Source organism: Pichia kudriavzevii, chromosome 2, assembly GCF_003054445.1.
Source record: "Pichia kudriavzevii chromosome 2, complete sequence".
Classification (NCBI taxonomy): Eukaryota; Fungi; Ascomycota; class Pichiomycetes; order Pichiales; family Pichiaceae; genus Pichia; species Pichia kudriavzevii.
The window spans coordinates 2,149,722-2,161,431 of record NC_042507.1 but is presented as its reverse complement, the minus strand read 5'-3'; the positions used below and the strand labels follow the sequence as shown (position 1 = coordinate 2,161,431).

The following is an 11,710-nucleotide window of genomic DNA, read 5'->3' as shown; positions in this document are numbered from 1 at the left end:
TAGATATATCATATGCAATAAAATGTAGTAATGTTGTTAATGCTTATATAAATGTACTTAGAAAAGAGATTAGTCAGAAGCTACAACTACACTTCTATCACTAATTGGAACCTCATTATCTTCACTTTCGTCTTGTTCTTTAGATTGAATCCATAATGTATGATTGACCAAATTTAAGTATGAGTACATGAAGTTACTCAATAGAACTTGTTGTCGCAATGGTCTTTTAGGGTCTGCCAACTTGAGATGACTTAATCTGTAAATTGCACGCTCGACGTGCACTGGGAATCGGTGGTCCAACATTACTAACGAAGCATTAGACACAGGTGGTAATGGAAATCCAAATGCGGAATCCTTCATTTCTAATGGTTGATTTGGCTTCGTAGGACGCCCACGCAACTTTAAGGTTTCTCTTAATGATTTCTTAATGATTTCTGTAGATTCAGCGTCACCGGGGTTCTGTAAAATAGTTGACGACCCAGTCTGCGACTCGTTAATTGGCTTTTCACTCACTTCAACTTGTTTATGTTCTTCCGATAAAATCTTTTGATCGACAGTGTCCTCAATCTCGTTGTCAAATGAATCCGTGCTTTCAATGTTAGGGTTTTGTACGGACGATTTTGATGCTTCTCTCGATGATAATGATACATCGAGGGACTCTTTATTTGTACTCACAGAAGGGACAGATTTTGAGCTAACAGTAGCAGTTTTGCCTGAAATTGCTTCTGAGGTTGATGCAGAAACATAATCTGGTATTTTGCAAGACATATCTGTGGCTAAACTTTTTGATTTAGGGTTGAGACTAAGCTTTTCGGGTTTTGTGCTCTCTTTTTTATCAGTAACTGGATCTCTTGATTTGTTTGAATCATGATTTCCACAAAATGTCGTAGAGATTTTGCTATTAGCCGAATCATTTTTATTAGGCATGTCAGGTATGCTTGAAGTTTTGATGATATGCTTTTCCGATGGTTCTTTAACTTCAACCTCTTTACTCTTAGATTTATCCTTTCTGCCGCCAAAAAAGGATATAAAATCAGCCTTTGGCGAACTTCCACCTTCAGATGAGATTGATTTTGAACGTTTCGTTTTAAATAGTTGCTTGGGTTCATCAGCATCTGAAGAAACAGACGGCGAATGGGGTTTCTCCCGTTTGATTTTGAAAAAAGAGGTGAATGCATTTTTGGATTTTTTACTTTCTTTTACCTTTTCCTTTTCCTTTTCCTTTTCCTTTTCCTTTTCCTTTTCCTTTTCCTTTTCCTTTTCTTTATCTTTAACATCTTCTCTTCCATGTTCCTTAGAGTTTCGTAATTCATCAGCTAGCTTGTTATCTGAATACCTCTCATCTAATTCGGCTCCCCCGGCAACATGCTCTACAAAATTAATGAGTTTCTCAGCAGGATTAACTATCTTTTTTTCTTCATTGAATTTCTTGTCAGAGATATCAAGGTTTCGAGTCTCTTGGAAAACATTACCAACCTTGATGTGTAAATTTTGTGAATCAGGTGAAGAATTTTGGATCCTTTCTGCGCTGTTTGTTGACCCACTACCAGGAGAAGTCTTCACAGACAATGGCGATTTATGCGAATAGGATTTTGGACTAGGAGGCAATTTATCATATTGGTCTCTGCCTCTAGGAGAACGGGAGGTCACATTGCCGTTGTTTTTTTCGCATATAACACGATTCTGGGTTGGTATATTTTCGTTTGCTGCATGTAAAACATTGTGTGGCACGGATTGTGGGTACTTCTGACGAGGATTGGGTTGTTGCTGTTTCTGCCGATTTTGATCTGTTAAAATGTTTAGTTGTTGTTTCTGACGATTTTGTGCAGCTAAGATTTGTGATTGTTGGCGATGCTGACCTTTAGAAGAAACATGTTGATTTGCAATGTTTTGATTAGTCTGCCGAAAATTTTGCATTGTTGATGCATCATGAATTTGATGTTGATAATTTTGTTTTTGATGGTGACGGTGTTGATGATTGGTTTCTCTGATAACACCGCCATTATGAAGTGGTTGTTGCTTATGTACTTGTTGCTGTAGAACTCGTTGCTTCTGTAGTGAATATTGTGAAGGACGAGCATTTGATTTCTGATAGTGTTGGGTTTGAGGATTATTTTGATGCTTAGGACCAAGAACTACAACTTCAGGGACGGAATTATTTGCTGCTTGTTTAGGTACCCGATGTGATTGATTGTGTTGATGAGGAATAGGAGCGCTTTGTGCACCAACATTGATAGGGCTTCTATTGCTTGAAGAAGGAGAAGCTGAACTTGAAGAAGAGGAAGGTGAGACATTCGTTGGCGAAGCTTGTGTCGACAAAGGTAAATCAGGTAAACGACTAGTCGGGGTTTTCAATTTCAGTGGATTTATTTGAGGTCTGCCCAATGGCCGTTGAGCATTATGAATTTTTCTAATATCTTTGTAAACATGGTTATGATGGCTAGATGATTCTGGATTTGTCTGTGAAGAGTCTAATGGCTTCATATATGAAGGTGAAGAGGTTGAATGAATATCATTATCGACGCTGTGCTTTTGTCTTCTATAGTTGGTCCACGTATTATCCTGTAGGTCACCAACAAAATCTGGGAGTGTGACACTATTTGGACTTATGTTCACAATATCATCATTACTGTCCATATTAATATCATCTTCACTCTTTATGAATAAACTTTCTCTAGTCTTGGTGTTGAGCTTGTTTCTAAGAAGCACTTTTCTGGATTTGATCCTTCTCAAATCGCTTGAAACATCTGGTTTCCTTGAATCTTCTGATAAATCATTTTTCTCATCCTTTGAGCCATGATTATCATCATTCTCATTGTATGTAAACATATCCCTTTCTACCTTGGTAATACCTATGGATCTAGTAGATAAAGATCTAGCCAAAGTAATTGCATCATTATCATCTAGCCCAGCACGTTTCGACAACGTGGCAAGCTGTGTGGTTAATTCCCTTAGTGACGGCTTTTTAACATTTAGATTGTCATTATTATCGGTATTTTCAATATGCTTCTTAAAGTTTTCAGGTGATATTTGCGGATGGGCTGTTGCGGGAACCCAAATCATTTCCTCATTATTCAATATGGATTCTTGGTCTATAGATGCATCCAGATCTTGAGATTGACTGTTGTCATCTACACTTGAATCAATGTATTCAATAATTCCACGTTGCGCACTGGTATTTAGTCTTGATGTATCCTTAAAAGTTTCAATGGTATCATCAACCGCATCATCATAGACATCCTCGACAGATTCATCGCTATCAATTGAACGAGTGATTGAATGCTTGGATAACTTAGACTTAGATCGTTTTAAGGAACCATTTCTAGAGTTGGTGAAACCGTTCAAAGATGAAGAAGAAGAAGAGTCATTGCTGTAGTCTAAATTGAGGTAATAATCTTCATCATTTGGTAACGGTAAATCCGGATCGAAATTTAAGGAGTTGCCAATGGACAAACGCTTTAATCGTTTGACAGCATTGTATTCCAATTCAACAGCTGCTGAAGCTTCTTGGAAGTCCTGCTTTTGTGGTGACTTTTTCGGGGAGTTTGTTGGGGATTTTTTCGGAGAGGTAGATTTCGAACTTTGTATTGACTTCTGCGGGGACGTGTTTCGTTGTGTCACTTGCTGCTGTGAGCCGCTTCCAATGGAAGAGTTCATATTCTGATGCGACGAGAAAACAAGTTCTTTTGAAGTATGATCCATGCTTTGTGAGAATTGAATTTTTGTAACTCAAAGGAGTGAAAGGTTACAAAATAGTGTTGAATAATGAAAGGGGATACTGTCTTCAACACAAAAGAACAAACCTTTAATGCAGTATGTAAATGAATGGCTGTATAGGAGATAGTACAGAATTTAGACAGGGAATCAACCTCTAATTGGAATATATAAACAGAATTTCAGCGGATCCTGATCTGATGATTTGTTTGTATAAAGTAAGTTCTTGCTGGAAAATAATGCGTATAGTGCGTGGGATAAAGCAAATAGTTGATTCTACCCAATATTTGTCACCTTCCTGTAAATTCTCAGTCTTGCTCAGCACCTATTCCACCGATTAACTGATCCTTGTTTGTTTTGCCAGCATAGAAACACCGTGAAATCAAGGAGCCAGCCAAATTCCTTCAGCACACGAAAAAAAACGAAATCTACAAACAAGAAAAAAGGCGCGTAATTGAGAAGAAAAAAAAATGTTATTTAAATGCGAAATTCGTTTTGTTCCCAAGATTCTCAGGGTTGCAAACTGTCAGTCACCGTTGGCGGCATGAAAATATCGAATGATGAGTAAGTTGAGAAGTTTTACCAAACAAGGGCGTGATGTATTGACCACATTGACGATAAGGATTCAACAAAAAACACTCATAAGATGTCCAGGGAATTCACTATCAAGGTTCCGGCATCCTCTGCAAACATCGGTCCCGGTTTTGACGTACTAGGTATTGGTCTAAACTTATATCTTACTCTTTCTGTGCAAATCAATGAAAAGTCTCCATCAGAGAAATCACAAAAGGATCCTTACAATGTAGACTTATCATATCTAGGCAGCGGCAATGAAGGTGTCCCCTTACAATCTGATCTTAATCTGATCACCAAAACTGCCCTCTATGTTCTTCATGCTAATGGAGTGAAAAATTTCCCACTTGGTACTGTAATCGTTGTCAACAATCCTATTCCCTTGGGACGGGGCTTGGGATCCTCTGGTTCTGCAATTGTTGCCGGTGTGCTTCTGGCAAACGAAATCGGTGGATTTGGCTTTGATAAGAACAGATGCTTGGATTATTGTCTAATGATTGAACGTCATCCTGATAACATCACAGCCACAATGATGGGTGGATTTGTAGGCTCATTTCTTCGTAGTCTATCCGATGAGGAAAACAAGGTGGTCCATCAAGATTTGAATAAGATTCTACCATCTCCAGAAACTCCTAAGGATTTTGTTCCTTCAGATGCTCCATTAAATCTAGGAACCCATGTGAAATATCCCTGGAACCCAATGATCAAATGTATTGCAGTGATTCCTCAATTTGAAGTTAAAACTGAAGACAGTAGAAGGGTTTTACCTGATAGTTATGAGAAAAAGGATGTGGTGTTCAATTTGCAGAGGCTGGCTGTCTTAACATCTGCTGTAGGAGATATAAAACCCAATGCAGTTACCATCTTCAATTCAATGCAGGATTCTCTACATCAGCCTTACAGAAAGGCTTTGATCCCAGGATTGACCGAAGTTCTATCCAAGTTTACTCCTCAATCGCATGATGGATTTATGGGTATATGTTTGAGCGGTGCAGGCCCAACCATTTTATGCTTAGCAACTAAGAATTTCGACCAAATTGCCAATGATATAATAGAAGAATTTAAAAACCATGATGTTAATTGCGTTTGGAAGTTGCTCGACGTTGCCGATGAAGGTGCCGTGGTGGAGCAATCTAGCAAACTGTAATTATAAAAAAATGATTACATTTATAAATTCTTTCAGAAGCAGTATAGAAATTTAATTGTGGAACATTAGTTTTTGTACTAGCCCGATACAATTCTTTGGTTGGAAAAAAATAACCCGCAGGAGTATGATAGAATTCATCAGCGTTTATAATTGTTTTTAACTTATTTAACATGCTATCTGAGAACTATTTAATAGTTTTTTTTGTTGTTGTAGTGTTTTGCTAGTGCTTAGCTGTTCTTGTTACTGGGCTCGTACTCATTTGAATTCACCTGCCTTACCAGCCATAAGTAATCCAACAATTAAACCGAACAAACCAAGAACACTACCAAAAATCTCAATAACTAGAATCTTAACAAATAGAGAGGAATCCGCAGCGTCTGAGATTGCTGCAGTGGAACCAGTGATACCAACAGCAACACCGCAAATGAGGTTACTCAATCCCACCGTGAGTCCAGCCCAAAATAGTGAATATCCCGTATATAAGTTTTCGGTAGTAAGGATGTTCTCAACAACTGTTAGCTTCGATGAGAAAACAATTGCCATGATTAAACCGTAAATGGCAACAACCTCACAGAAAATAATACTAATTAAGTTCTTTGTAGTAATACGAGGTGCCTTGACACCTGCTCCCAAGACAGAAGATCCGGTAATGAAAATACCCCATGCTGCTCCAACAACTGAAAATCCAATGCATGAAGCAATACCTAGATTAGCCCACATGTATGGCGAAACATTTTCGAGGAACTCTCCAACATTGAAAGATTCACCAGCTCCGGTGAAAAGCATGTCTAGAAATAAAATTGCAGAGAGGATTCGTGTTAATATCTCAGTCTGATTGCGTTCAGTGACAATTTAGATAAACATGTCATATCATCAGATAATTGTCGTTGTGATCTTATACTATACTTACAACCCCCCACGGTTAACAATGCCAATGTTATGATTGATGTATATATCTTGGACATTTGTATTTGACTCTGCTAAAAATGCTCTTTACTAATTGGGGTAATGTCAGTTCTTAATTTTAAGCAGTAAACTCCATCTATTACCAGAAACATGCTGCTGCTTCTCTCAATAAGACGGCAAGTGAAAATCTGATACAAATAGGATAGTCAGGCACCAAACAATCGGCGCGTCGCTACAAATCGAGATTTTTTACTTTTGTCTTAACTTATTTACTCTAACTATACAGGAATCATCTATTCGTACTTCACATAGTCCGGGTTCTTCCTTAGAATGACAACACCTTCTAAGGATGAGCTATACGCAATATATTCGTCAGTTTCGAGCTCTGCCCTTTCTCCATGTCCAAGTAAAACAGGCGTTGAATGTGTTACCCAACCAGTAATAGTTTTTGGCTTACCTGCAACACCAACGGTGTCTACAGCTTGACCAACTCGTACATTTACCTTGAGCGGTTCCAAATCCTCACCAACAGTGACTAACATCCTTGGCTTGATTGCCGGGGTCAAATAATACAACAAGCTAGAATTTTGATCCATAATAAACAATTTCGGATCTAAAAGTGCGATACACACCGTTAACAAACTTGCAATTGAAACTTTCGATAGGTTCTGTCTGTCTATTGAGAACGGACTCAACGTCATTGTACCTTTACCTAAATGAATTAAACCTTGCGATATTCTAGAAATGAAAAGACCATTTTGATCATTAATATAGTATGATGCTAATTGTCTTAACAATTGAGCTAATCTTGCATTGTTAGTACCTGCACCAACTAAACCCATACCAAAGATAGCATTATATGCAACTTCCAGATCTTGATCATGAGAGTATCTGGAAAGGGTTTCAAAAACATTAATTTGCGGGTTACTTGCTGAAACTAAACCCATGGAAAGAGGCACAGCTCTTTTAATCAATGAATTACCATAATGCATTAAATGTTCAAAATGGCGGATCGACATTTCTTGTCCAATCTCTTCACCCATACAAATTAAAGCAAGACCTAAAACGGCAAAACCCTGAAATAATTCGTCATCATCATCATCATCTTCTTCTTTGTTCTCTTCTTGCGCTCTGTCTTTGTTCTCAGGGGAAACATTTTTAGGTTCGATATCTGTTTCGGTTTCCTTTTCTTCTTTAACAATCGTGGCAGAGCTGGATACATCAATAGGCACTTCTGCAGTCTCAACTGCATCTTCAGTATCAATAGCCATAGTGTCCAAATTCGATGAACCGCCGTTTAGTGCACTGGCAATATCGTTTAGTTCGCGTCCTTCCTCCTCGTCTTCATCCTCATCATTGTCATCTGCATTTTCAGATTTAGTAGTGCACATTTGAAGTAATTCTTGTACTTGTAAAACATTACCTGTACCGACGTAAGAACATATTTTGATCAAAACTTTTAATGATTTGGAAATTGGGTGTTCAATAGCATCGATTGTATCTAGAACATCATCTACTTGGTCATATTTACCCATATAGAGTAAACCAAGGCCCAAACACATAAACCTAATCCATTTAGAGGTTAATTGAGTAACATCCTTATCTAGTAAAGATTGTAAAATTGTATCAGTGATTTCCCCATTACAAGTACCCACAAACGTGTGACCCAAAGCTAACGCTGACAAAGCCTGGATTTCTAAAGTATACGCTGAGTCGCTGACAATTGGAGATAATAGGTTCAATACATTTTCATTTTCCGAGCCAGCATATGCAATTCCTAAACCAGTTATCGCAGACGTTACAATTAGAGCATCATCCTTCTCTCTGTTATGAATAAATTCTTCAAGTAAATAATAAGTAGATTCAACATCATCATGAACACCGTTTGTAGAAATACCCATACCTAAGACTGCCCCCGCCTTTAGCTTAGTGTTCTCAGAATACTGAAATTGATCTAAAGCCTGTAGTCCATTTTCCACATTCCATAAGTTTACCAAGCCTAGGGAGGCCACTGTTGACAGCATACCTTCATCTTTGGTTTTATATACCCATTTTTCCTTTGTTATGAGTTTTTCGTCACTATAACCAGCGTTTAAGAAACCATTAACAAAGGCTGCAGCCAAATTTTGTTTTGCACTTTCCAGCTTGGAAGAAGATGCATAAAACGATGTCTCCAAATGTGACTTATAGATATCCTCTGGAACCTTAGGTGCCAACAAATTAAGCTCACTCACCAAGTACTGGAAGTACTTGTGGATGTGATTGTTATTAATACATTGCTGAATTTCCTCATTCTCTACTGTAAAGCCATAGTTTTGCTTACCCAAAATAAAACCTAATTGTTTTTGAACAACGATATCATCGGTAGAGTCAAATACAGATTTAACTAGAGATTCGTCACCTAATCTAATGGCTAAAGTTAGTGCTTCAGTTAATCTATTATTCTCCAAATAAATTGCAAAAGCAGTATTTAGGAAAGCTAAGTCATCCGGTGGCGCCAATAATGGAACACAAGCAACCATATATGTACAAACTCTTTTGTATGTATCCTTATCGACATACTTGGAAAGCTTTTCGATTTCCTCGATTTCTAATAGTAAATCAACAGCCTCAGCTTCAGCATTATGCTTGAGAAAGTAGGGTGCAATTATATCACTTAATCTGACCAAGTCATCTTTAGGTTCACCAGAGTCTAAGTTGGCTTCATATTGTTCACCAATTTCTAGGGATAAATGTCTCAAATATTCGTGACCCCATTCAGTCATTGACTCATCAACATAACTTTTCAATCTATATTTGAGTGATTCCCTAACATATTGCTCACCGTCTTCTTCCGAATATGTCATACCCAAAATTGAGAGGACATCGTACAATTGCTTCAACAACTCTTCATCAGACCATGATTGCCCCAATTGGGTCAGCTGTGGATAGAAAGGTCTTAGAAATTTCAATGGTTTTGGAACTGCGGTCATTGAAGAAGTCGATTCCCTGATGAAAGTTTTCAAACTATCAAGAGATGGCTTGTATAGTTCGCTCTGGGAGGATAACAATCTTTCAACTAGCATCTCTAGCTGTTCCTTCAAGTGTTGATCTTCTTCACTAAGCTCTTCTTCATGTTTTGGGGTTTGAGGCTTCTTATTCTTCAAATCATTGTCAGCTGGATCAGTAATCACAGACTCAGTTGTTTCCGCAGGTAGTTCCTTCTTTTCAACAGGAGCCATTATGGGTTGGTTCTTTGCACAAGTGTAGTATTTGCCCTTTTAGCTAAAGGAACCGTGGGAGCGTTGCCAGTTTCAATATTTGCCACTTGCCTTCCTCTCGCTGGACGCACATGTATTTTATACATGAATTTTCCATTAGCAAATCGAGTGAGGGAAGAGGGCTCGGTACGGTTCCTCATTGATTTAATTTTTTCTTAACTGTCCACAACAGTATCTATAAAGGTAAGATATCCAGAATTCTACACTGGTAAACGTATATATAACAGATGTTAAATCTAATTTAGCAGTCTTCAGAGAGAAGGTCGTTAATAACCCAGTTCAACTCATCTGGTGTGCCAATATCCTTATCTTTCAATGACAAATTAACCTTTGGAGCTGTATCATCCTTATGTGGTGTTTTCTCTCGTTGTATAATTTTATGCGACTTAAGCATGCATGAAACATTGGTATATTTTTCAGGAATTACATAAGTGGGTTGCCCATTAAGCCCATGATCCGCAATAACTTTTTCGATTTCTTCCCAAAGATCGCCTTCTGATTCTTCTTTACCCGTACCAGGGTCTTCATTTCTTGATTTGTTGTGCATGCCATCAAAATCATTTGTTCCACCAGTTGAACCAACAACTTCATTATATATAAGTTCATAATCATCGTCATTTAACAATTTAGTATTTATGAGCCTATCAATAGTACCATAAGGTTTGATAGTACTAGGTGATAGGTTTATGTAATCGAAAAAATCTTCTGCAGTGATGGTGATACTATTTCGAGGAATCTTGTCTTCTACTGGATCTATATCACCGTAATTTTTCACCCGGACATTGTCCAATATATCCGTTATTATTGACTTCAGATGATATGTCAATCCCAAATATAATACATCTACTGCCTTCATGGAAACGCCACCCAGTAGACCATTTTCCCTAACCAGGCCCAGCATGAAATCTCTCATTTTTTTTCTTTCTGGTAACTCGTAGGTTTCAGTTGATAATGGTTCACCAATCATTTCAAGGATGTCCTTTACTGATATTAGGGTCATCTCTAAAGTATTCACCTTGGAAGCATTACTAATGGAAGATGTTATTGTCGATCCATTTGTGTTGTTATTCGAAGAATGGTTAGTAACAATAGGGACCTTAGGAACAAGGGCCTGCCTGGTTTGAATCATTGTATTTTGTATCAATCCTTTCTTACCGGATTCCTTTGTTATTCCCTTGATACGAACCCTTTCACGAATTGGGAGAGATAAGACATCCCTCTTAAGTTTCTCATATTGGGAGGATTTGTTTTTGCTAATTCTTTTCTTGGAAGTACCGAAAACACTAGATGTTACTCCATGTAGTGGTTCCTTTTTATAACAATTGGCGAGCATTGAAAGTAGCAGTTTGTTATGCATATGTTTTGTATGTTTTTGATTTAGAATAGGACCAATCTGTTGCATCAATTCTGTCCTAGACAATTTTCCGACAATAAATAGGGATACGGCAATTTGATAAGAATCCCACATATCGCCCAATATTTTTTGAAACTGGCTAACAAAATGGCTGATTTCAAGACGTTTATTCTCATGCACAGCTCCATCACCATTGCCATGACTGTTGCCATTACAGACGTCAGTATTTGTGTTTCTACCCATAGTGGAGAGACTGGTATCGTTATTTCCAGCATTGGTATGACCTAAAGTGTCTACAGCCACGTTCTTGTTAGTCGACAAATGGAAACTAGAAGCCGGAGAGCCCATATGACTTGAAAGAATCTGATTGACTGCCATGGATTGTGCTCGCAACACTCAATAACACTTAGCAACGGTAAACAAAACAACCTAAGAGCTTTTAACAGAGGGTCCTATTTGTTTATCAAAGGTGTACTATTCCCCTTTTCGGATTACCACTTTGTTAACAAACGGGGGTTGTAAAATTATGAGCTGGAATATGGTGAAAAAAAAAGAAAAAAAATCAAAAAAAGAAAAAAAATCAAAAAATCAAAAAATCAAAAAAAGAAAAAAATATAAAAAATATAAAAAATATAAAAAAAGAAAAAAATATAAAAAATATAAAAAAAGAAAAAAACAAGAAAATGAAAAAAAAAGAAAAATACATCAAATGAGGACAGAAAAAGGGCAAAAATTTCCCCCAAAGCTAAAAAAACG

At 37.5% G+C, this 11,710-nt stretch overlaps 5 protein-coding genes across 5 annotated transcripts; 1 reads left to right on the top strand and 4 right to left on the bottom strand.

The window, feature by feature from the left end:
* Positions 1-69: 69 nt before the first annotated feature.
* Positions 70-3,702, bottom strand: C5L36_0B10140 (uncharacterized protein; the record flags this gene model as incomplete). Its single annotated transcript, XM_029465394.1, has 1 exon — positions 70-3,702. One exon carries the CDS (start codon positions 3,700-3,702, stop codon positions 70-72), a length of 3,633 nt encoding a protein of 1,210 aa, XP_029321253.1.
* Positions 3,703-4,360: 658 nt separating this feature from the next.
* C5L36_0B10130 (uncharacterized protein) lies at positions 4,361-5,434 on the top strand (the record flags this gene model as incomplete). Its single annotated transcript, XM_029465393.1, has 1 exon — positions 4,361-5,434. The coding sequence occupies one exon, from the start codon at positions 4,361-4,363 to the stop codon at positions 5,432-5,434; it is 1,074 nt and encodes a 357-aa protein (XP_029321252.1).
* Positions 5,435-5,689: 255 nt separating this feature from the next.
* C5L36_0B10120 (uncharacterized protein) lies at positions 5,690-6,399 on the bottom strand (the record flags this gene model as incomplete). Its single annotated transcript, XM_029465392.1, has 2 exons — positions 5,690-6,222; positions 6,345-6,399. The coding sequence occupies 2 exons, from the start codon at positions 6,397-6,399 to the stop codon at positions 5,690-5,692; spliced, it is 588 nt and encodes a 195-aa protein (XP_029321251.1).
* Positions 6,400-6,633: 234 nt separating this feature from the next.
* Positions 6,634-9,561, bottom strand: C5L36_0B10110 (uncharacterized protein; the record flags this gene model as incomplete). Its single annotated transcript, XM_029465391.1, has 1 exon — positions 6,634-9,561. One exon carries the CDS (start codon positions 9,559-9,561, stop codon positions 6,634-6,636), a length of 2,928 nt encoding a protein of 975 aa, XP_029321250.1.
* Positions 9,562-9,841: 280 nt separating this feature from the next.
* C5L36_0B10100 (uncharacterized protein) lies at positions 9,842-11,332 on the bottom strand (the record flags this gene model as incomplete). Its single annotated transcript, XM_029465390.1, has 1 exon — positions 9,842-11,332. The coding sequence occupies one exon, from the start codon at positions 11,330-11,332 to the stop codon at positions 9,842-9,844; it is 1,491 nt and encodes a 496-aa protein (XP_029321249.1).
* Positions 11,333-11,710: the final 378 nt, after the last annotated feature.